Source organism: Gambusia affinis, linkage group LG15 (genome assembly GCF_019740435.1).
Source record: "Gambusia affinis linkage group LG15, SWU_Gaff_1.0, whole genome shotgun sequence".
NCBI classification, from domain to species: domain Eukaryota; kingdom Metazoa; phylum Chordata; class Actinopteri; order Cyprinodontiformes; family Poeciliidae; genus Gambusia; species Gambusia affinis.
In genome coordinates, this window is record NC_057882.1 from 25,880,294 (window position 1) to 25,905,709 (window position 25,416).

At 37.0% G+C, this 25,416-nt stretch overlaps 1 protein-coding gene and 1 long non-coding RNA gene across 6 annotated transcripts in view; one reads left to right on the forward strand and one right to left on the reverse strand.

Moving 5' to 3' along the window:
* Positions 1-464: 464 nt before the first annotated feature.
* On the reverse strand, positions 465-14,027 carry LOC122844689. The gene is made up of 3 exons (XR_006372918.1): positions 13,879-14,027; positions 3,559-3,700; positions 465-1,460 (listed from the first exon to the last, which is right to left on the reverse strand). It is a non-coding gene; the product is annotated as an uncharacterized LOC122844689 (long non-coding RNA).
* tcf7 (transcription factor 7) overlaps positions 13,069-25,416 on the forward strand; it is a 77,175-nt gene continuing 64,827 nt past the window's right edge. The window contains exons 1-3 of one of the 5 annotated variants that reach the window (XM_044140387.1): positions 13,069-13,668; positions 13,907-13,976; positions 16,026-16,132. In XM_044140387.1, the coding sequence (XP_043996322.1) occupies positions 13,486-13,668; positions 13,907-13,976; positions 16,026-16,132 (360 nt within the window). In that variant the 5' untranslated portion in view covers positions 13,069-13,485. The remainder of the gene's footprint in view (positions 13,669-13,906; positions 13,977-16,025; positions 16,133-25,416) is intronic. The other 4 variants (XM_044140391.1, XM_044140388.1, XM_044140389.1 and 1 more) reach the window with 4 other exon arrangements.

Consider the following 25,416-nt stretch of genomic DNA (forward strand, 5'->3'; position numbering starts at 1 on the left):
GACAGCTGAAGCTTTCTGCTACAAAATATATGGGAAATGGGTCTGACCTCTTAAAAAGCATAAATGACAGCAGAGTCTCTTATGGTAATCATCAGAAGATCTTGGAATATATTTTTAGGACAAATACATTAAAATAAATGGAATATCATTTGATTAAACACTAGAAACACATAAAATCTTGCCAAGTATTTTGGGTTTAACTTCTAGTGCAAACATCTTCGCACACATGAAATAGGACAAAACTAACTTGCAAGTAACTTTTTAGCAAAATATAGGAGTTTGTTTTAAATGAATAATTTCTTAATATTGCTGAAAACCTTCTAGTTCCACTGGCAGATCACCGTTACCTAGCAACCCCAGCCGAGCCCAGCCCGTTACCTAGCAACCCAGTTCTAGTTCCACTGGCAAATAATTTCATTTATAACTTGGGAAAAACATGTTGCTATAAATGAAATAATCTTCCAGTGGCGCTAATACTTTTCATTAAAATAATGTAAAATAACATTAATATTTCAGAAATGTTACTGGTAAGATGATTTAGTCTTTTTCCAAGAGACGAGCCCTATGATATTTTCTCTAGAAACTAAACCAAAACTTGGTAAGATTTTGGTGTTTTTGCATTGTTGCAGCCAGAGGTGGCAGAGAAATCAGAAACTGAACTCAAGTAAGAGCAGAACGATTAAACATATTTTTACTCCAGCAAAAGGAAAAATGTCGTGAAACAAATCCAAGCATTTACATTAGCCACTGATACTGACTTTCTCAATTCATCATAGTTTTGGTTAATAAATGTTTCTTTTTCTGCACTTTAACCTCTGCATGGTCTCCTGTTTTTGTTATGACCTTGAGCCAATCGTGGCATCGTTCAATAAACTACTGAAGAGTAAAAATGTATGTGGTAAAAAGTCTATTCAAGTACTGAGAAACTGACCAAATTATTTAATTTATTCATTTAATATTTAAAAATTACATCATCAGACAAACCAAAATGTAAAGTCGACTTGAGATTTTGGTACTTTAAGAACCAAAATTACAAAAAATCGTATAAGAAACAAAAATTAAGAAAATCAGACAAACTAAAATGTTTCCAAATCAGTTTCTTTAAATAAAAAACTTCTGACACTTTCACAGAAACTGCAGTTTTGTGACTGGAGGGTTTCTGGTTAAAATATGTTTGTTTTTCATTCAGTGGGAAGAAAATTCTGAAATTTGACTCAAGAAAGAGCAGAAATACTTTATAATAAATTATTCAAGTTAAATGAAAGAGTAGAGCTTAATAAAAACATTTCTACAAGTAAAATTTACTTGAGTAACTTTTTGCTTTTAAAATTTTTACTATAGTTACTTTCCTACTCTGGTGCAGCTCATCCTGCATCAGGACGACCCTTCAACCCAACGCCACCATGTCTTCCACGACGTCTGCAGCTCTGCAACATCTGCTGTCCGGACTGGAGCTCCTTCTGCATAACAAACAAAAATGCATCTTTTTTATGAAACCAGAGTGTTTGTGCATCATTCGTTCACATTATTGTAAGTTAGAAAACAGCCTCAGTGAGAGGTAGTGACTAATTTAACTATCCACTAATAATTTACAGCTCTAACTTTCAGAAGCAGATGACATGTTAGTAATGTGATTAGTAAAGTAAAGGGGCAATGATGGGAACTGGTATCACAATACAGGGCAAGAATGTGTAATAGGAAAGAGTCGGGTCGCTTTGTGGCTTGTAAGCGTGTTGGTTTAGATCTTATACAAGAAGCTTTAAATAGCAGCCACGTTGCCTCCACACAGGCAGATTATTCTCTTTTTAGCATTTTGCTTCGTTCTGTGGTAAAAGGCACTTGTGCATGTGTCTGACATTCTGTGTGTGTGTGTGGGTGTGTGTGTGTGTGTGTGTGTGTGTGTGTGTGTGTGTGTGTGTGTGTGTGTGTGTGTGTGTGTGTGTAAGGAACGAGGAGTGAATGGTTTGGCTCCACATCAAAGGCCCATGTGAGTCTCTGCATTAACGAGGCCCTTTGTTTCCTGCCTCCCAGATTACAGCACGGTTCTCCCTGTGTGTGTGTGTGTGTGGGTGTGTGTGTGTGTGGGTGTGTGTGTGTGTGTGTGTGACTAACTTAGTGGAGGGCACAGTAACCTGGACACTGAAGGCCAAGGTCTGATCCTCCTCCTCATTTTCTTCATCCAATGTAACCAAAACCGTGTCAATTGAAGCAAACAGCACATTCTCAGCTTGTGGAAACCGTTTATTCTCTCTGGCTTTAAACTATTAGACTTTCTGCTGATGCATTATGTATTACATTAACTATTCTGTATTACCTTTTGTACCATCTCTTCAAGCATTTTGAGTTTCCAGCTATCCATTGGACATATGTGACCTTAGTGAAATTATCATTAGTAGTAATTTTTAAGTTTGTGTTATGATACCAGAATGTTCAACATTTTATTGGGATTTTATGTGAAGTTGAAGAAGAAGGAAGCATTGTTTTCTGTTTTTGTTTTATTTTTGCTGTTTATATTAATTTAAAAACCTAAAAATTAAAGTATTCACAAGTCAATGCTCATGTTTGATTACAACTACAAATATTTTTTGTGGTATATTTCTGAGCTTGAGGCTAACATTTCTGCACATATTACTTTACAAACTAACTCAAGCTTGGATGGAGAGTGTCTGTAATGACTAGCAATGGTTTTAACTGTCCAGTTGTCAACATAACGGGCTAAAAGTTTAGAACACCTGATATGTAAATAAAAAAGGAACGCAGCGCTTTGCTAGTAATTGTCAACAGTAGAAATAGATTACAAACTCAGGAAAAAAACATAGCAAAGGAGAGGGAACTAGCTCAGTTATGCTAGCTTGACTCTGACAAACTCAACATGTAGATGTGCTGCAGAATTCTGTGTTTTGATTCAATTAAAAAATAAAATAAAGCGCTCTACAAACCAACTCTGACAAATCATCAGTATCGCAGGTGTAAATTAGCTAATCAACCACCTTGATGTTCATACAATCACTGCTTAATAATCGCAAAATAAACTTTTTTGGTTTTGAATCCTGATACAAAAAGTGGTGTTGTTATCAGTTGCAATGGCAGTGAGTCTATGTAGCGGACGCAGAGTGCGTGAAAAAAGAAGAATACGAGTGGTTTTGAGTTTTTCTTAAACAGTTTTTCTGCATTATTTTTCCTCTGCACTAAATTAATAACAACTACATCTCCAGGTTTCGTTTAGTAAACAGTTCTACCGTGGCAACGCCGCTTTGGACGGAAAGGAAAAGAATCAGGTTGTTGCCCTGCAGCTTGGTGTGCATGTATAAAATCTACAAACATAAACAGTAACATGCAACGGTTCTGTAAAGCTGCTAACTTCACAACAACTCGATCCCTAAGATGTTCTAAGGTTCTTCTGAGGCCTTCACAGAACAACTGGATTTACAATCACATATGCAGGGCTGTGTGTGTGTGTGTGTGTGTGTGTGTGTGTGTGTGTGTGTGTGTGTGTGTGTGTGTGTGTTGCTGGCTTTCACTCTTCTGCAGGAACGAAGAACAGGAGTGATTACATACAGCTGCAGTTGGAGGCAGCTCAGAGTCGTCAATTTGTTCTCAGCGTTCCTTCCTGGTGTTTGCCTCATGTTGGTCCTGTTGTCCCTTCGTCGTTCAGAAACTCTGGATCTCCCAGGAAACAGCTGGGAAGCTCACCTTCGTCCTGGACAAAGAGCAGAGAAATCAAACATATTTAGATTTATTTTAACTTTATTGTCATTGCTGGAGTACACAGAAAAAATACTAAAAAGTACATTTGTATAAATAAATACATATAGATATGTGAAAGTGTTCCTGGTGCACGGCAACACTTTTACTACATGAGCTTCTTCAGAGGAGCCAAAAATTATACTGAGTGGCATTTCTTCCACATCATTTTACATAATTTAAAAACTATCCGTCCAAGAAATAACTCAAGAGTAAAAATGTACTTTGTAAAACCGGCTACTCAAGTACTGAGTTACCGATCAAAACATCAGTCATTTAATATTTAAAGTTATGTGTAAGTTCTTATATTTTAAATACCAGAATAGAAATAATTTATCTAAATAACATAATTACAACATAACAAAACCAGATAAACATATTTCCTTTTTTTTTTTTTTTTTTTAAAAAAAGAACTTTTAACAAACATATTTACCCTCTGTGATGCAACAAGGCTGATTTATGCAGTTTTTTTTTTCCTGCAAAGGACTTTTCATTGCAAAAGCCTCCAGAAACTGGAAAATATCCAGAACGTTGCTGCTCTCTGAGAGAAACATTAACAGACTGTATAAGTCTCCATCACAGCAAGAATTGAAAGGAATATCTCCCTTCTCTCAGTCTGATTCTCAGTAAACAGATCATTCTGTCCTGGCAGCATTCATCCTGCCAAAGTGAGTCCATCTTCTTTATATGTGCACAATTCTTTGTCTATATTCTGCTAAAGTCGAAAAAACACAATTTCGCAATTCCGTTGTTTCCATTAAATAAGAGATTAAAATAAAATCGTACTAGAAAAAGATAAGTCACTAAAAATCTTCACAATCTATGGTGATGACGTAAATACCGTCTATCAGCCAATCAGAGGAGACGCCAGCGTCTTATTGAGACGTTGGAGCGACAAGGCCCGCCCACTTGGCAGCTACGGCATTTAGGGTTAGTAATAGTCGCCATTTTATGGAAGAGTGATAGATTCAACATGCTGGAATGACTCAAAACTTTTTTATGAAGTGTGACGCTGTGAGAGCTCTGGTGGAGCCGGCTGCACATCATCCGAAAACAACAAAAACAAACCATCTTCCTCCTACTACTTCCTGTCGTCTTCTTCATGATTTTCGCCAGTCGTAATTTCCGACGGTTGATCATGTGACTTGTGTGATGCGAAAAAAGTGTATCGATAAGACCGAAAATACTCTTCATTCTAGCTCAAAAAACGTTTTAGCGAAAAACATGAGTTTTTGTCGAAATTGGCGTGTTTTTACTTTTTTGTAATTTCAACTTGCACCATTTTGTGCAGCTAGCAAACACAGCATAACAGCGACAGACGGAGCAGAGGATTGAACCAGCAACCCCGAGGAACTCCTACCGCCACACTGCTGCCCAGGAGATGGTTACAGGGTAAGTTGCTACATTATTTTTCTCTGACTCCAAAACATCTGTGGTGGTCGTAATCTGCTGGGATTTTACGGGTTTGCTGCTGTTTATCAGTGCTGCACGGGATGCACCACTTTTTATAACTTCCGGTACCAATACGGATGTCTGAGGTTTAGTATCATCTGATGCCGATAGCGTACAGAAAAACAGCTGAATTGACTTAAAAGTTTTTTTTTTAAAAACACAGACATAAATATACTTAATTACAAACTTATTTTATGATTTAAATACGCAAATATCTTAACTATCTTGATCTAACACGTGAAAACAACTTTCATGTGTTGAGTCAGCCAGTTAAATAAATAATAAAGAACCGAAAACTGACAAAAACTATAGGTTAGTTATGTAAAAAAGAAATGACCACACCTTCTTTCAAATGGTTCAGAAAGGGAAAATAGGAATTATAAATATAATGTAAATAACTAAACAAGACATGGCTCTTCCAAAAACAGATTTCTTGTATGCACAAAGCATAGAAATACACTGAATAGATCTGTCTTCATGGATCAGACCATGTAGAGTTTTTCCTCAGATGGATACAGTTGTTGATTTCAGATCTGTCCATCTCCATTTTAAACTACTTTATGTTGTGACAACTGTTGGAAATGATTCCTGTTTTCTGCCTGATGCTGGTTTAGCAATAAACTCCAGATTGTGTGAAAGTTTTCTACTTTCACACAATCTTCTAACATTTTTATCACATCTGGACAATCCCAGATTTTTCCTCAATTTAATGCATTTTAAAGTAATTGTAAATGTTTCAAATGAAAAGTTTTAAAAGTTTTAAAAATGTGCTCCTGTAAGATCACCTGAGGTTCATGTTATTTTTATACCAAATCGTTTTTGATTTCATAAACTCAATGCACTTTATTATAAAGCTCTTTTCCAAATTCAGATTTCTTTTCCTTTTTATTAAACTGCTGTGGAGATAAAAGCAGGACAAATGCAGAAATACCTGTAATACATTTTTGTTTTTATAGATAGAGATAACATAAGAAGCCAGATTTCCGTTTGCAGATGTACACAGGTACATTTGAAACAAGACCAAACTGACGTTTCACTAAGATACATGAGCTTGTTTTAAGTAAACACTTCTTTAATATTGAATATATAAATTATTTCACTTATGACAAGAGATTTTCCCCGAGTTATAAATAAATATAACATGGAGTTTATTTTTACGTTTATTATTTACTTTTAGTTGAGTTTGCGTTTGTGTGCGCCTGGTGGTGTGTTGTTCTGTGTCTATATGAAGAACAAAATACTTTAATAAATAATTGGTAAAAAAAAAAAAATACTGCTCCACTGTGCAGCTGAACTAATTTTAATACAGTTCTGGATATTCTTTACTATATCTTGTTGCTGATTTGTTTTGTTTGCCACCAGAAAAAGTTAAAATCTTCCTAATTTTAGATGTTGAGTTTGAGTCGAAGTCGTGTGTGAAGTGTTTGCATCTCCGTCCACTGATCCTCCACAGAAGAGCAGCAATATGTTTTCAAAGCTCTTCTCCTCCGATGTTTATGTTTGTTGATTTCATCCCCAAAGCCCACTGCAGATCTGTGGTATCACTCATAAATGTTTGATTAGGAGTTAACGAAGAGGTAAAGCAACAGCATTCTGCTAAATCAAAAGAGACGGATTCAAATCAGCAAACACTCAGCAAACCAAATCTTGAACAAGCCTCGTTATTTTCCACGTGACACTTATTTCTGCCGGATTTTAAAAAATGTCTGCCTTTTGCTGAACTATGTAGCAGAAGCCAATAGTTGGTTAAAAACTTTTTCTTTCATTGATTCATTTCTAGAGGGCTTCTGCAACCTTTCTTAAAGGTGATTTTTTTCCACTACTGAGTGTAAACTTTCTAAATTAGTATCAGAAATGATTCAAAGGTTTCAGGTCACAAATTCAGTGGCATCCTGTCTGTAACCTATTTATGTAAACCTCTTCAATCCCAAAAAGAAACACAAATTTTAAGTCTCAACCCTGGGCTGTCTGAAGATTCGGAGTGTTTTTAATAAGACAACAAGCAAACCACACTATTCAGAAATGTTGGATGCAGAAGTTGCATTTGCCTCCAAACGTTTAAAAACAGCTAAACATAAATCCTCCAAAGTGAAGGCATTGGCAGACACGTTTTTGATTTCATTGATAGAAACTTGGATGGTAAATCAAACTGGCTAGGAGGCTTGTGGATGCTGCCTGGGAGGACATGGTTTTGATTGTAGGAAAACTACCAATAAAAAGCACACAAGTGGTTCTAGTTAAGAGCTGTTTGCTTGGATGTGGCTTAACCCCAATGAAAGGACATGATTTAATTACTCTGCAGCTTTAATGCGCCTGATGTTGCTTCAGAATGCACAGTGTGTAATCTTTTTTTTAACCAACTGTGATTCATCTTTAAAGGAAAACATGTTTCCAAGTCTACTGCTTAAGGAGTGGAATGGTCTTTTCATATTGAATGGTGCAAATGAATTTACACCAGCGTGAAGAAACTTGTCTCCTGTTTTCCTGCAGCATGATTATCAGTTTCTTACACAACTTTTGTTCTGTTGTTACCTGTAGTACATTATGTTTTTGCAGATTACAAGGTCTTTAAAGGAGGAAATACAACATGCCACACAAAAATAGGGTGGACTTTCTTCAATTGTCACAAACAAAAACATAAACTAAATAAACCGAAAAGATTTACGAGCCTCTTCAAGTTTATTGCATATGCCATTTAAAACTTTTCCCCCACCTTAAACTGGTTGGGCATAAACAAGCCATCAAACTACGACTGTGTCCCAAACAATTTATAACAGTTGCAGGTAATCTAGCGTATCTTTCTCTTGTCATTTGTTAAGTTATGGAGATAAAAGTCTATAAAATAAATTTAGAAATGGCATCTGCCATAAATATATTTAAACAATAGTGAAACATTTTTTAATTTACTAAATTAAGAATAGTTTTTTTATTATCATAATTTAACTGATAATTAGGATAATCTTCTCACTAGCAGGTTTGATGTTGGCTAGCTGTGGCTACGTTAGCTAAATCTGGATACAAACGTTTGGAATATTCTCACCTTCGTCATGGTAACATTTTCTCTAACAACGTCCACTAAAATGAGTTCTTCATTAGCAACGACACGCTCAAGGCTAAGAACAATACCTTGCTAGCCAGTTTGACTTTAGTTTTAGCACCACTGCTAAGTTAGTCAAAGCAAAATAAAAACTGCTTAAACATTCTGATTCGGCTCCTTGTAAACATTTTCTCTAACAGTCACATTTTAGCTGTGACCTTAGTTAGCAACAGCTGCCTCAGGGTTAAGAACCTCCCATTGCTAGCAAGTTTGACTCTAGCTTTAGCGCTGTGGCTAAGCTAGCTAAATCTGGATACAAACTTTATATTCTGAGAGGGGTCATGTTAACATTTTCTCTGACAACTGCTGCTAAGCTATGTCCTTCATTAGCACCGACAGGCTCATAAGAAGCTTGACGTTAGCGTTAGCTGCTTCGCTAAGCTAGTTAAAGCTGGATACATTTTTTTTACTTATCATGAGATCTAATTGTCCAAACTTAACTGGCATTTAAAGGGATATTTCTACAAGTAGTACATCCAAATTTAATTATATTTGTATCTTTTTTTGTGAACATTTTTTAAACATTTAATTGTATTTGAGTTTTTGTTTTTAATCTCATAGGCTACAGGTATATTAATAGTTTTTTTCTTCCTTATTTATCTTATGAAACACTTCATAGCTACTGCCTAAAAATAATTCTCATATTAAATGTCTCTTACGTTTAGTGTTAGTGTTTGACTTGAACAGCTAAATATAAACATGAAGCTAATTACCGGGTTTTTTACCAGAGGAACCACAGCCATTGTTTTTTTCAGACACATGGCTTGCTCTGTATCTCTGACTGTAAGTGAAAACCTGTCTTGTGGGGTCACAGCAGCAAAGCGTCTTCTGTTTTCTTTTTTTTCTTCTCGTGTTCTGTGTAGGATGCTTATCGTTTCAATCTCCTCTTGTTTCCTTTTTTGGCCTTTCCTGCCAACACTGGCAGAGCTTTCTGATGTCACAGACGACACTCATTAGAGTCAGAGATAAAAGATGATAAGGAAGGATGCATGTAGTGTTTAACAGAAACGGCTCAGCACTGAGAAAGCTGGGTGATTTAAAGGTAAACTATAACTGTGATCAAACCAAGAGGAAAAAGAGAGAGAGAGTGAAAGACACATTAAAAAGCAGAAATGTTTGCTGTTCAGAGTCTTTATAAGACACCTTGAACAGAGAGTGTGTTCAGACCAGAATTTCTGTTTCACATCAGATGTGCGTCGCCTCAGGTGAACCTGCAGCCACGTGATGAACGTCTGCAACCATCAGTGCAGATATTCACTTAAGATCAGAGACGCAGCTCTGGAAAAAACAGCTGTCTATATTTAATCAAGGCGAATAAACAAGGAGTTTAAACAACTCATTTATAATTTAGATTAGCATACATTAAAAACGCTCATTTTAATCTTTTTATTAATATGCATCAACGATATTGTATAAATATGCAGTTTTATGCAAATACTGTGCCCGTTTTCTGTTTGTATTTAATTCTGTTTCCCAGCTGTGGATCATCATTCTCATTCAAGGCAACAGACTCAGATTAAGTCAAATATTAAGTCACAGCATGGGAGTGTATAAATATTTCTCAATTAAAAACTCTGAAGACCAGCTACTGTATCGGCATTAAAAATGCATCGGCGTTGGGAGGAAAACAGGGGAAGGCAAGTTATGAGTTTGATAAGACATCAGAACTTCAAGTCTACATCTTTGAACTGTGTTTTCTTTTCCATCTTTCCCTCCTCCAATCAAGCAGTTGCAACGGCTAGCACTTTTAGCTGTTTTGGAGGCTGTTACAAAATCTGGGGGATGTAAGGACCAGCCAAAACATGCTGTGCCTCTGTTATTCATGCCTTCTGATGTTTTTTCACAGAATGTCCTACATTTTGCTGCTTCTTGCGTGAGCTGCCACTTCTCTGTTGATGCAAATGAGGAGTTTTGTTCCAAAATGTGAGTGGTGTGACAGGCGACTGCTGGAAAGTAACTGAAAAAGGGGCTGAGTTGTAAAGAACAGTCGCTGTGACCTGATGGAAATACACTGAAACATTCGATATTATTCTGAACAAGAGATAAGGTTTTAATTTTTACAGCAAAGCTGACGAAATGGGAGTGGTGTCACCACATCGGCATTGAATGAAAGGTTCAGACATTTTCTCGGTTTTAAAACTTCTTTTTACGCTGCAAAACCACAAAATCTTGGTTTGTTTTCTAGTTCAAATATCTTAGGAGACTTGAAATGAGACAAAACTCACTGAAAAGTAACTTCACATTAAAAACTAGGAGCTTGTTTTAAGCAAATAACTCCTTAATATTGATGAAAAAGTACTAGCTATAAGTGAAATAATATTTTAACTGTCAGATTATTTACTTTTTAATCAATAGTTTAATCAATTTCCTCTGGAATTAGATTTTGTTTTTGCAGCGTAACATGAAAGTTTCTATTAAGTTAAAACTGTCATCTCATAATTGCGACACATAGCATAAGATAGATTAATAAAAACATTAAAGCAGAACAAAAGTATCCAGTCCACTTTAACTGACCACAAACTAATGCAGAGTTTTAAAGTAGAAGGAAAAAGACATCAAAATTTTACATTTTTCATATAAAATAAGTTTGGTGTGCAGATTTGCTCTTTGTTTGACTGCGAACTATAATGAACAATAAAAACTAGAAAGAATATAGTTTCATGCATTCAGAACACTGAGAAGCCTTTAACCAGATGCAGCTGAACTTGGGCAGCTCTACAGCCTTCAACTCTGCTAAGTTTCACTTCAGGGTTTTAGTTTTTGTTGCATCTCTGACCCAAGACTCAGAACATTTAAAGGGCCAGCAGCATGTTTTTTCCAGGAACATAAAATACACGTTATATAATAGCTGTGTTATCTTCAGTTGTTATAAAAATGCTAAATATATTAACTATGACCTAACAGAAATTGTCCTTCCTGATTAACGCCTCTGTCTCTTTAAACCCTTGTGCTCTTCCTGAAGCTCCGCCTTCAGGAAGTTGTCACAACATGGCACCTCTATTTACCCGTTAACAACATTTTTGAGAAGTAGCTCCTATAATGAGCTCAGCAGTTTCACCTAGTGTTTGCTAAATGCTGCTGGCTAGTCGGAAGGAGCTGAGTGGGGAAGGAGCTACACCTTGGAGGCGGGGCTATGTCCACCCAGGTGTTTTGAACAGCTGAATGGTTGCTATGGAGATTAAAGGATTTCTCAAACATGAAGGAAACAAAGAAACACTCCAGGTGTGTTTTTGATGAGGGAGTATGATTTTCTATATATAAATTAGCTGAAGATAATATATATACATGTTTTACATGCTACTGCCCCTTTAAACTGAAAGTTTAAAAACAAATCTACATGGAGTTTAAATATTTTCAGTCGATTCTCAGATTCAGCAGAGGTTTGTTAGATTAGAGTATTAAAAAATATCCCCAGTTTTGATCATCTCCTCAATTATCCAAAATTGAAAAACACAACTACAAACGTGGCTATTTTAACTTACACAGAAATAAAACATTAATATTGACTTGTAAAGGGTGAACTATGATGTTTGTTATTCTTAATTAAATATTATTTGTCATTTCCGTCAATTTCATAACTAAGAACTACTTTGTGTTGATCTTTAGCATAAAATTACAATAAAACATCGTGGTTTGTGGTTATAAAGTGATAAAAAGTGAAACATTTTATGGAGCACGATACATTTAGTAAAGCTTATTTTTCTGTATTTAGAACATTTACATGACTCATTACATCATTTTATTTTTTTGTTTAGGTTTTCTACATAAATAAAGTTTACTTGCACAGTTTGCCAGCAGTCATGTGAAAAGTCCATGGAAACTTTGTGTTGAAGGATTTAAACATATCTTTACTTATTTATTTGGGACATTCTATGTTTATGTTATATTTAATATGTATGTTATTTAGGAAGGTGATATAATTAAAAAATGGGTACAAATAATTAGTTTTTACACAATTTGTTTCTATTTTTCATAGGTATAGTCTGCTGTCCTTTAACTGATGTTCAAAACAAATCAATAATGTGGATTTTAACACTAAAACATTCAACGTTATGTTTTATTCATGAATAAAAAAACCTACATTTTCCTCTTTAAGTGCAAAGAAACTTCTTTCTTTTACATCATCAACTCTTAACAAAAAAATTAATATTAAATGAGATATTTTAGAATTTTAAAACAAAAATTTACCAGATCAAATTAGTTAAATTTGAATATTACTTACCCATAAAGACAATTTAAAGAAAAATCGTTTAATTAAAACCAGTCAAAATTTACCAGTATTAGTAAGAATTTTTTTTTAGAAAAAATCATACATGTACATAATTTATAATTTACATATATTTTTATATATTTATTTACATGTATGTATATGTATTATTCATTTAGATATATTTATATTATATTTTATTATAATTATTTATCACGTTGAAGTTATTTAGATAACTTCAATGTTATATAAATGTTATAACATAATATCAGTATTACATTTAAATAAATAGTATATATATATATGTATGTATAGTGTGTGTATTGTCTTTTGTATATGTATTGATATTTTCATATTTGAATCTAGTTTAGTTATCATGGTGATTTTTCTACATTGTTTTTTAATTTCTCACTTGTTGGTCTAATAAAGGATTTTCTTATCTTACATCCAAATGTTCATCTATTTCCTAATTTTGGAGAAAATCTACTGAACATTACATATCTATTACAATGTATTACAGAAACCCCTTTTTCTGAGTGGGCCGTGAATATCGCGCATCCGGCCCTGTGCGTCATGAATAATGCGCGTTGAGCGGCGCAGAGGGAGGCGCTGTCTCTTTAAGAGGCTCAGCCCTCTGCAGAAACAATCGTACAACCCCCCAACAAGTCATCGGACCTGTCAATCAAACGGTCGGCGCCTTTGAAGCCGGGACTCCTCGCCTTGTCTTGGGCTCAAATGAGCTGTTTGCTGTTGTAGCGAAACATTGGTCTTCCACCAAGCAACCAGCCGGGGAACGACGCCACATCTCAACTTTTTCTCTGCATGTGGTGGGGCGAACATTTCCCCACTGTCTTCTGGAGGCGCTCCACACTTGAGGATACTATTTAACTAAGAAAGTCACTTCTTTATTCATACTTTTCACATTTTTTAAACATACTTTACAAGAGGAGGTGGGGGCAAAAAGTCCAAGGTGAGGGAAGTAGTCATGCCTCAGCTCAGTAGCGGCGGAGGAGACGACCTGGGAGCGAATGATGAGATGATAGCGTTCAAAGACGAAGGAGAGCAGGAGGAGAAAATCCAGGAGAACGCGTTCACGGAGCGAGACCTGGCCGACCTCAAGTCCTCTCTGGTGAACGAGTCGGAAATAAATCAAAGTCCGACCTCGGCGGTAGGTGGCTCGGTGTGTGTGTGTGTGTGTGTGTGTGTGTGTGTGTGTGTGTGTGTGTGTGTGTAAACTTGTTTCATTTTACGCGCTGAATGAGACCAGAATTTCTGCCTCCGGGGGTAAAAAGCGGTGGGATTCTCATGCTGCCCGGAGTGCAAACACGCCGTAAAAGTGAGATAAAGTGGATAAAAAGTGGCGTTTTTTCCGCCTCACCTGAGTCCGGGTGTTGTTGTTGTTCCAGGCGGTCAGACGGGGACAGCAGGGCGAGCAGAGGGTCTACCAGGACAAACACCGAGAGCATCTCGACGGAGGTAAGAAGGAAACTTCAACATACTCTTTAGTGCGCCGCTCTGTCTAAGAATGACTGAAAAAATAAAAGTCTTCGGTGTTTTTGGTCACGGGATGCGCGCTGTAGCTTTAAAACCAACTTCAAAGCAAAGCAGACTGTAAAGATGTCCAGTTATCGGGCTTTCCTCTGACCATCACCTGTTAGCAGGACTGCGCTGTTTTCATTCAGAGCTCCAAAAATACGCCTCACATCTCAAGACCAGCAGTTTTAACCACAAAATTAACCGATTAATCCATAAAACATCAGAACCTCTCGGTGTGTGTCTTTACGTAACTATGAAGATGAAGATAAAATGTGTAAAAATGGATAAATCACCCAGTTGTATCTCATGAAGAAGAGTTTTGAGCTCCAATATTGTCAACCCATCGGGAAGAGAAATGGATGATTTTTACTCCAACTACAATAAAAACAGATTTTCGTTTCCCTCAACACATTAAATGTATCAAAACAAAGAGTTTCTACAAGAAATAACCTAAACCAGATTTAACTAAACATCAGATGGGGATAATCTGGTCATTTCTTACAAAACTCTTTTCTCATTCGTCTGTTTTTCGCCGTTGAAAATAATTGATGTTAATCAAAATTTGAATCTGCATCAGAAAAATTAGAGCTGTTAAAAAGCCAGATTGGTGCACGTCTGGGTTTTAGGAAAGAAACTTGTAATAATTTATCTTTCTAAGCTTTCTTTAGTCCATCCTTAAATTTGTCAGCATTAGTGCATTATAAGTTTTATCCAGGCTTTTATTTTTATGTCTTAGCTGCTCTAAAAGTGTAGCTTTGCTCACGTTAACCCTTTCATCGCCAGCAGACGTGTTTCACAAACAGCTCAGGATAAAACGGCTGAAGACAAACTCAGTGTTTCCACTCTTGAAGAATTTTTAAGAGATTGTGAGGAAACGTTGGACATTTTTTCAACGTGGTTCAGGCTGCGCTGCACTCCAATAGTTTGGAAAGATTGACTCTGATGTGTAATAATAAACGTCTGTTTTAATAAATAAATATCGTGCAGTTCAAGCTCCACTTGTGCTTCTGTGCAGAGATATTTGTTGTGTTTTTCCTGGTTTCTGACTTTAACTGACCTCCTACATGAGTAAATTTAACGTTTTGTGTTTTAAAATGTCTTCAGGTCTGTCGCTCAGATCTGCCTCTTCTTCAGCAGAGTTGCTCTGTTTCATCTTAAGAAAGTTGTTATTAATGAAGTCACCTAATGCTGATCATAGTGTGTGTCTTCCTTCCTAGTATTTGTGAAATGATCCCTGTCACAGTGAGATCTGCTCATGTTTTGGCGTTTAGAGGCAATTTGGAAGGAAAATTGCAGTTTTTTCTCAACTTTGGGAAAAGAGTGATTAAGTTTTTTTTTTGCTTTTGCCACACATAAAGAACAGAGTAACTTCCCTCCCTGTGTGCAGCACATTCTGAAAGTGTGTAGTTTTACTTGGCAGCTTTAATTATAGGTTTCCCTCAGCCGTTTCTCTCATTTCAGTCCTTACCAAAAGAAGAAATGTCGTCACGTCGGGGTCGTCTCAGGAAAAGTCTTCATCAAAACCGGATTCTGCGGTTTCAAATGGATCCTTGAGACAAATTGAAACCGGTAGAAATCTGTATTAGCAGAACTGCAATCTGGCCAGAAATGCTTAGCAGTGACAATTGTGGCTGATTGCTTTGTGTTGCAGTTTCGGTGTGAGCAGGTAAATAACCCAGTTATGTGTGACCCAGAGAGAGAGAGAGGCCCCTCGCTTAATAAGGCGGCTGCTGCTGGAAGTGAACGTAGTTCACGCCTCTGGGCTGCAGGTGACGGCTTGCTGCTGTTGTTACATATATATCTAGTCTGCGTTCGTGCGAGGATGCGACATGATGCAACCGCTTGGTAATAGTTTACCTGCTCTGCGTGCACCTTTATTCTGGTTGTGTTCGTTTCCAGACGTCAGATTTAGCTTTTGAAAAAGCTAAAAGTTGCTTTTGAAACTATAAACATAATTTCTGTGTTGTTTCTTCTTTAATTTAACCTCAGTGTCAAAGCAACAAGATGGAGGCATGTACAAGTCGCCGGCGTATCCCGGGTATCCGTTCCTGATGCTGCCGGACCCGTACCTCCCCAACAGCTCGGTGTCTCCATCTGTAAGTCGGCTCTTCCTGTTCTTAACCCTTCCTGCTGCCTGCTGGGCTCTCAGTTTTCTCCTCGCTGTGTTTGGTCAACCTGAGGCCAGCCTTACCTCTGTCACCCTCCGTATTTTTACCCTGCCTTTCAATCCAGGGCAAGGTTTTCAAATCAGATCCTCAGGATTTGCTGTGAATGCTAAAGAAACGACATGGCCGTCTTCTTGTTTTTGGTATTTTCTGTTTCTTTTTGCTCAGAAAACTCAAAATCTGTTTGACTTTATAATTTATAAAGCATGTTATAGACTGTAATTATTACAGAAAACTCTCCTGTGACTGTTGCCAATCAATATTTCTGGAACATTTTGAACTTTGATCTGAATTTTGAAAAAATCTTCATGTGTTTTGACTACATACACTGCAAAAACACAAAATCTTACCAAGTAATTTTGGTCTAGTTTCTGGAGCAAAAATCCAGTACACTTGAAATAAGAGAAAACTAACTTAAAATTAACTTTTCAGCAAGAAATAAGTAAGTAATTCCTTAATATTGGCCGATTATTTCATTTATAACATGGGAAAGTGCTTTGTTATAAGTGAAATAAGAACTTTTTTTATCAATATTAATGAATTATTTACTTCTATATCTTGCTGAAAAGTTACTTGTAAGTTAATTTTGTCGTATTTCAAGTGTACTAAGATTTTTGCACTAAACTAAACCAAAACTACGTGGTAAGATTTTGTGTTTTTGCAGTGTAATGGACAAAATAAATATATGTGGGTTCAGAGGAGGCGGCCGCCAAAATAAAAGATTTTTATTATTATTTTGGTGAACTCTGCTGGCAGTCGTTGGAGTGTGATTACTGCTGTTGCTGTGAGGTTTTTCCATCTACACACACACACACACACACACACGCACACGCACACACACGCACACACACACACAGGAGTGTGAGTGATAAGAGAGTTTATAAAAATAAAATAAAAGCTGAGCGTTCGATTTAGACGCAGATCTGAGACGTTTTTTGCATCATTTCTCATTTATGATAAGAATTTTGATTTATTGTTGTCACAATAAATTAAATGATGTTTAAACTGTTGTTGGGGTTGTTAGTTTTACTCTCAGTAAATCTGTAAAGATGATCAAATGCAGTTTAGTGTTAAATTCACATTTCCTTATGAGAAATAGTCGTTTTTCAGAGCAGGACCTGATAAATGTTTCTTATTGTTACTTTTATTGTTGTCACAGCAGCACATTGTCACAAACCTTGTGAAGAAGAAAGTTTTTCCAGTTTTTTACTGTCTGTAACTCACCTGTTTGTGTTTAAATTACATTTTATTATTATTATTTAAAATCATCTGGGAAGCTTTCTGATAAGACAAGGTGATTTATTTATTTATTATTCTTTTAAGTGGAAATGAAATTTCCCAGAAATGAATCTAAATGATTATAGGTTTTATCCATGATCACTGTGAACTGAATCACTGCAAAAACACAAAATGTTACCACGTAATTCTTTTAGTTTCTAGAAAAATGATCTTATGACACTTGAAATAAGAGTAAACTAACTTATAAGTAACTTTTTGATAAAATATAAGTTTGTTTTAAGTAAATTATTCCTTAATGTCCAGGGAAAAGGAGATTATTTAATTTTCCCATATTGTAAATGAAATAATCTGATTTTCTATCAATATTTATCTAAAACAAGCCAATAAATCTTGCTGAAAAGTTAGTAAGTTAGTTTTGTCTTATTTTAAGATATTTGTTCTAGAAACTGAACAGGATTACTTGGTCAGATTCATTTTTTATGCAGTGATGCATTACAGTGAAGCGTAATGCATCCTTCTGCTTGTCCTCCTCTTAAAAACTGTTTTGTTGCCGTTGCTTTAAGCTGCACATCCAGCAACATGATCGGCAACATGATTGGCAACCTGGTGGCGTCTGAGTAGAAATCACTTCAGAAAGATGGAGGCAGCGGCGAGATAAAGAGCATTTTCCTTCTCTCTTTCTCTTTTTCTCTCTTTCTCTTTTTCTCTCTTTCTCTTTTTCTCTCTTTCTCTTTTTCTCTCTTTCTCTTTTTCTCTCTTTCTCTCCCCTTGTTGCCTCCGTATGTTTAGGGTTTTGAGTCGCCGCTACCTGACATTTGAAAGTGGGTGATGAAAGTGTCATGGCGGCTGAGGAAAGTGTCATGGCGGCTGAGGAAAGTGTCATGGCGGCTGAGGAAAGTGTCATGGCGGCTGAGGAAAGTGTCATGGCGGCTGATGGTTGTTGGTTTGCTGGGATGGATGTTGAGCTTCAGGTCCGGGGGACCGACGGGGAAATCAAGGTTGTTTCTGGTTCGGCGGTAATCTGAGAGAAGGTGACACGTTTCTGACGGGTTTCTGTCGGAGTGAGTCCATTTGCTGAGCGGCAGAACCAGATCAGAACCAGAACCAGATCAGAACCAGATCAGAACCAGATCAGAACCAGAACCAGATCAGAACCAGATCAGAACCAGCACCAGATCAGAACCAGAACCAGATCAGAACCAGAACCAGATCAGAACCAGATCAGAACCAGAACCAGATCAGAACCAGATCAGAACCAGAACCAGATCAGAACCAGTCTTTTTGTTCTTTTTCTAGTTTGTCTTTTATTTAGCCAAGTTGTGGAAAATTGGCTGCCTTTGTTCAGGAAGCAGGAAATTATTTTAAAAGTTTCTCTATATTCACTCGATATCGCAGCAGAATCATTTTCAAGAACAAAAAATCCACATTTTTTTTTATCACCGTCATGACATGATTAGTAGCGATGCACCGATTGCAGCTTTCTGTCCGATAATCAAGCTTTAAAAATCCTGATCTTCTGATTCTGATTGTTTTACTAAAACTTTGATTGTTTGTCTAAAATGTTGCTAAATCCATCAGGAAAATCACTGAGTTTAAACAGTGGAAGCAGAAATGTTTGCAAAATCAAAAAATCATAAAAATATAAATTTCTATCAGTGTAATGTGATTATCTAATGGACTTGTGTTTGTTTCTGTTTAGTGTTGAAAAGAGTTTGGTTGAAACCTGTTTCTGAAAACCTGTTTCTGAAAACCTGTTTCTGAAAACCTGATTCTGAAAACCTGATTCTGAAAACCTGTCTCTGAAAACCTGAGTGTGTTCCTGTAAAGCTGTAAAACTGCTGAGCTCATTGCGAGAGCATCAGCTGAACGACAGAAAGTTCAGCATTAAGTTTATTAGTTGTCTCTGTGATTCCCCTCGGCGCAGCATGTGGGTTTGTTTTCACTGTAAAAATTCCAGCCCAGTTGTTTAAATCTGCGTTTTTAATGGGGGCTTTTTGGAGAAAATTAATACAAAACAATTCAATTGGTCCAGTTGGTAATCTAAAACGTTAACTCATTTTCTGTTGAATTACGACAGAAAAGCACTTTCCTATTGCAAAGGCAGAGTTGGGTAGGAACCAGTTACATTTACTCAACCAGATTTGCTTGAGGAACTTTTTTAGGAGTATTTTATTTTTCAGTAATTTTATTGTGAAGTATTTCTACTCTTACTTTAGTTATACTCTGGGTACTCTGTGTTGTTGTCACATTCATGGAGACATGGGAGGAAATGCCCAGAGAAGATTTGTGGGATTAGCAGATGAGCTTGTTGCCTTTGTGTGGAGCTTTTATCTGGATTGTTTTGTGTTTTCATGGCTGCTGCTGAACTTCATTTCACTGAGTTGCATCTCAGCGTTTGGCATGTTTGTTGTGTTCATCTGCATGCCTCAGGCTGGTGTTTGTATCCAGAGTTCATGGTGTGTTTTCTGAGCTAATGTTTGCTCTGTGTGTGTGTGTGTGTGTGCGTGTGTGTGTGTGTGTGTGTGTGTGTGTGTGTGTTTTGCAGCATTTGTGCATAACATTGTGGATTAAAAGCAGACAGTTTTTTTAAGGGAGTCAGACCAAAGCAGAGGAAAGATTTTCTGTAGACATAAAAGTTGTTTTTTCTTCCTTCAGATTCGTGTTTGCTTTTGTCGTTTTCACCTTTTCTACCTCTGTTCTCGTCTCTGACGTCTTCAGCATCAGTTCGCCGTTCTTTCGTCATCCTCTCGTCCTTTGAGATAACCTTCAGGCATCTGGAAACTAAAAGGAAAAATGACAAAAGCTCAGAAATGTTTGTTTTTCCGGTTAGAGACTCTGCTTTTTTACTTTCCTGATCTTTAGTGATCAGACATTATAGATGATTGGATAGAAATTGGAACTTCATGAGGAATAAAGAGGAAAATATTTGTGTTTATGCAGATGATTAAGTGTTGCACTTTTCCAAAATTATTCTGCTACTGATTTGTATCATGTAAAGTTATGAAGGCGTTGTGTGTTTCTGCTTGTTTTTGGTTCATGCAAAGGCAAACATCTCTTCTTTTAGACCAATTTAATGAGTGCAGCTGCATTTTCTGCAACTTTAACTCATGAAAAGTCTTTAAAAGCAAAACTTTCTGCAAAAAACAACAAATGAGAGCAGATATTCAGAGAGAAAATGAGAAATAAAGCAGATGGATGTTTAAAAAGACAAAGCAATGCAAATGTTTTCTTTAGAGATTCAGGAATTGCTTTTTGTTTTTCAGATTCATATTAAATAAATATTTTTGTACATATGCAGATGACTGCATTGTTTTAGTCTAAAACTGAACCAATGCAACATGATGTCAGAAAAATCCCAGAAATTCATTCTTTTAAAAAGAGATTTTCTATGAAAACTGCAGCACTGCGTTTGATGATTATCGATATTTGATTAAAGTTAAAGTTTCTATCTTAGTTCACTTGAAATAAGACTAAACAAACTTTTCGGCAAGACATAGGTGCTTGTTTTAAGTCTATAATTCCTTAATTTTTGTGAAAAAGTTCTAGTTCTGTTGGTAGATTATTTCTCTTATAACACTGGAAAAATGTCTTGTTTTAAATGAAATAATCTGCCAATACGTTGAAGGAATTATTGATTTATTTAGGGGTAAAAAAAGGAAAAAAGAAACTAAAATCCATCAAATAAACTAGGCGATTATTTAGTTTTTGTTTATTTCTTGTTTGTAGGAAATGGAAACACAGAAAGGATTTTGCACGTTTGCTGTATTAAAAGAACAAATTTATTCTCAGAAGAACTGAATTTGAGTCACTTTTTTAATTCAGTAAATCTGATAAAAGCTGATTGAGCTTTTCAGTAAAAAATCTCAGGATTGATGTGATTCTTATTATAGAAGCTTTTTAATTAAAGATTAATTATGTCTGTTATAATTTTACTCTGATTGAACTGATTGAACTGCGGTTGGGGGCCACACAAACTCGGTCCACGGGCTCCCAGTGGCCCCCGGACCTCACATTGGACCCCCTGACTTGCTGAAAAGTTACCTGTAAGCTAGTTTTATCTAATTTAAGCTGCAGTAAGATTCTTGCTCTATAAAGTAGAATAGAAATGCATAATCCTGCTGGTGTTTAGTCTCTGTAAGTTGCAGGTGCTGATGCGTTTCACCAAAGCTCTTCTGAATCTTCTCTGTGGGATTTAAAGCTTTTCTACGAACCTTTGAATTCTCTCCTGGGAGATTAATCTGGTCAAAGGGTTAACATCTGAACCCTGAACCTAATATCTGGTATTTGAGTGTGTGCAGTTGTTTTATTTGCTGTCAGACAGGCTGTGAAACTCCCTGTGATGTGGAAGCTGTGGTCACACGAAGACGTCAGCACGCTCCGGCTTCGGCACGGTGAGCTGGAGGCTTTTACCGCCGGCCCGGCCCGGCCCGGCCCGGCCCGGCCCGGCCCGGCCCGGCCCGGACGCTGACTGTAAACGCCCTCCCGTTAAAATTTACAGGTTTCCTCGGGATAACAGTAAATGTTCTGGTTAAAGTACTGTTTGACGGCGTATTGGGCCGCCAGTGGAATTTACAAAGTTGCGCGGCGCGGCGCGGCGCGGCGCTCTCGTCTCGTTTGGGGGAATTTCCTGCTTGTTTGACACTTCATTTCACAGACCAAAATTGAAAAATTGACAGGAAGACGTGGCGTGTTTGGGAACAGGAACTTTGAAACATCATTTCTAGCAAGTCTGGAGGCTCTGCTGTTTGTTTTGGATGAAATATTAAAGCAGGGTGTTCAAAGTGTGGCCCGCGGGCCATTTGTTGTGCGTGGACTGAGTTTGTGCGGTCCATAAGCTGTATTTCTACTCTTGAGTAAAACTTCTGGATTTTCTACCCTCTGAATGAGAAACAAACTGATTTGGAATCATTTTATTTTGTTATTTTTGTTACTTATGTAAATTTTTGTCATTTTCATCCTTAAAATACCAGAATTTCCACTTAACTTTATATTTTCAACTGAGTGATAATGTAATTTTTAAATATTAAATGATAATTTGATCAGTAACCAATATAATTTTCAAGTATAGCACTAAGTATTTGTCTATTTATAACCGAGTTTCTATAATAATAGGACTGTCTATGCACTTCTACTGAAAATCCAACTTTGCTGCACCCAACTTATGAATATTACTAATTTGCTCTATTTTTGTTTTTTTTATTTTCCTGGAACTTTGGACTTAACGATTTTGGCCCAAAATGTTTGTACACCCCTGTTGCCCTTCACAGCGTTCTCTGAATGTGTGAATGGAAATTTCCTTTTTGACATTTTTTCCTGCTTTCACTCAGAAATCAGCTGCTGACGACGACGAGCTCCTCGTCTCTTTTCTTCCTCGCTGCGTTTTCCAAAATAACAAAATGAATAAATAAATGCAATCCTGCCAAGATCAAGGGAGCGCTGTGTGTGTGTGTGTGTGTGTGTGTGTGTGTGTGTGTGTGTGTGTGTGTGTGTGTGTGTGTAAAAGTCGAGGATCTCTCCACTTCCTTGTTTCATTGTTCTACAGTGTTGACAGGCGGTTGCTCCTCTAGTCCTTCGGTAAACAATGGCAGCAATGCAGGCTGAGGTCTCGCTAATCCGGCCCCTTCAGGGAGCGCAGACCCGGGGGCCGGGATGAGCGGCGCGGGGGCCGGGATGAGCGGCGCGGGGGCCGGGATGAGCGGCGCGGACCCCCCCCTGGCCTCTGACCGGCTCTGATAAGAACCCGAATACTCGGATTTAAGAAGCAGAAAAGAAAAGAGGCTTTCACTGGACGGCAGCAATTCTTTTTTTCTACAAACATCTCCAAACATTTTTTATGTTAAACTTCCAGAAACGTGGACAGTTTACAAAAAGGATGTCCAAAGTGAGGCCCGGGGGCCGTTTACGGCCCTCTGAAGGATTTTGTGTGGCCCCCTGAATTTCAGGATGGAGTAAATCTGGGACACAAGTTGCTTCAAATGGACCAATTTTCATCTTTTAGAGGAAGATTTTTTATTTTTATCTGTTTTTTATGGTCATGCATGTTCGTTCGAGTTTCTCTCAAACACACATGTAATTGATTGTTTTCAAATAAGAAAACAATCAATTACAAAAGTTTTATAGTGTGGATTTAAATCAAATTTTACGTTTTCAGCTTATTATTGTGCGGATGAAGTTGAAAAGGTTTGTTTTAAAGGTGTTCATGTTGTGACGACTTCCTGAAGGCGGAGTCTCAGAGCAGGAGCTTCTTAAAGAGACAGAGACCTGTTTTGATAAATGTAGCATTTTTATAGCATCTGAAGGTAAAATAATTACTGGATTGAGCTAAAAATGACACTATATAACTGGAAAACATGTAATGCTGCCCCTTTAAGATCATTTTTGTGGCTCAGAAGCGTTTTAAACGTTTGGACACGGCCGGTTTACAACACGGTGTCGGATTTCAATGATCTGTTTTAATGAAATGTCAGACATTACAGTTACATAAATGTGTAAATCTAATGTCCTGTTTGATTTTATCAGCAGATTATAAATGTTTTAAATCTTTTGAGCTACGTTAAAGCAGAAAAAGATCTGACATGTAATTTTTCAGTTGTTTCTAGTTGTTTATTTAAATACAAATAAAAAACAGTAAAGTATATTTACACGTTATATAATCCAAATAAATGTACCTTAATGCATTGATATTAACTTGTAACAATAACATTGATATTAACAGCAGTAATCATGTTGACATGCATTGTCTTAAATCAGGTGTTTATTTTTGTTTAATTTAAATGATTCCACATTGAGTTTTATAAAGAAGAGAAATATTTAAGTCACATATTGAATCCCAAACAATAAATGTGTCATAAAATTCTTGATATGCATCAATCAGCCGGTTTGAGATCAATTTTCCCTTAAACGTCTCTGATCTTTGATTGGCAGATAAGAAACTGAAAAATCTGACTGTTCCTGAAATACATCTAGAGTAAAAACGTAGATATTTTTGCTCTAGAAACACGTCATCCAGCAGCATGTGTCAGATGTTTATTAAAATCCGGTAAGTGTTTGGCAAACAATCCGCATCTTTAGATTTACTTTCTTTGTTTTCTGTTGGATTCAAGTCCTTAGAAATAAAAACTCTGGACGTGCTGTGGTGGCGTAGGGGACAGCGCGACCCACATTTAGAGGCCTTCAGTCCTCAACGTGGTGGTCGTGGGTTCGATTCCCGGACCTGGCTGATGTTTGCTGCATGTCTCCTTCCCCCTTCCTGTCAGCCTGCTGTCATATAAGGGACACTAGAGCCACAAAGACCCCCTGGAGGGGAATAAAGAAATAAAAAATCTGAATTTTTAGGCCGGTCTGAACTGGCCTAGAGAAACTGGTGCCAGTTAAAAATATTTAGACGCATCAACCAAATGTTCACTCAGACTTCCTGGGGAATCCTGCAGAAGATGGAAATATTTTAGAATGAAGACCAATAAATAGATTTTTAAGGGAGGCGAAGAGGAGGGTGAGGAAGATTAAAATACAAATGACCATAAGAGCCTCTTCATCGCCCGGCTGCTGCTTTGAAGCTGTGGAGGCACCTGAAGAGAAACGGTTCAGAAGACGCTTTCAAGAGGCGGAAATGTTTAAAAGAAGAAAAATAAACCCCTTGGATGGCCCCGAGGTGTTTATACCTGTAATTATTCATCCACTTATTTCTTTCCGGTGGAAACGGTGCAGCAGTAAAAGACAGGTGTGTGCAGAGGAAGCGTGGCTGGTTTGATTATTATTAACTCTGTCTCAGTCGTCTTAATAAAACAGCCGTTTAGCTCAGGTGTTTTCACCTTTCTGAGCTTCTGACGAGAATATTAAACTACAAAAACCTTACACCAACTACACATTTATATGAATATATATTTATATTTATATATTTGGCTTCAGTTCTGCTTTAAAATAAACATTACACACGGTGTGCAGATTGAATAAAGTAAGTTGGGATATTTTCCTAA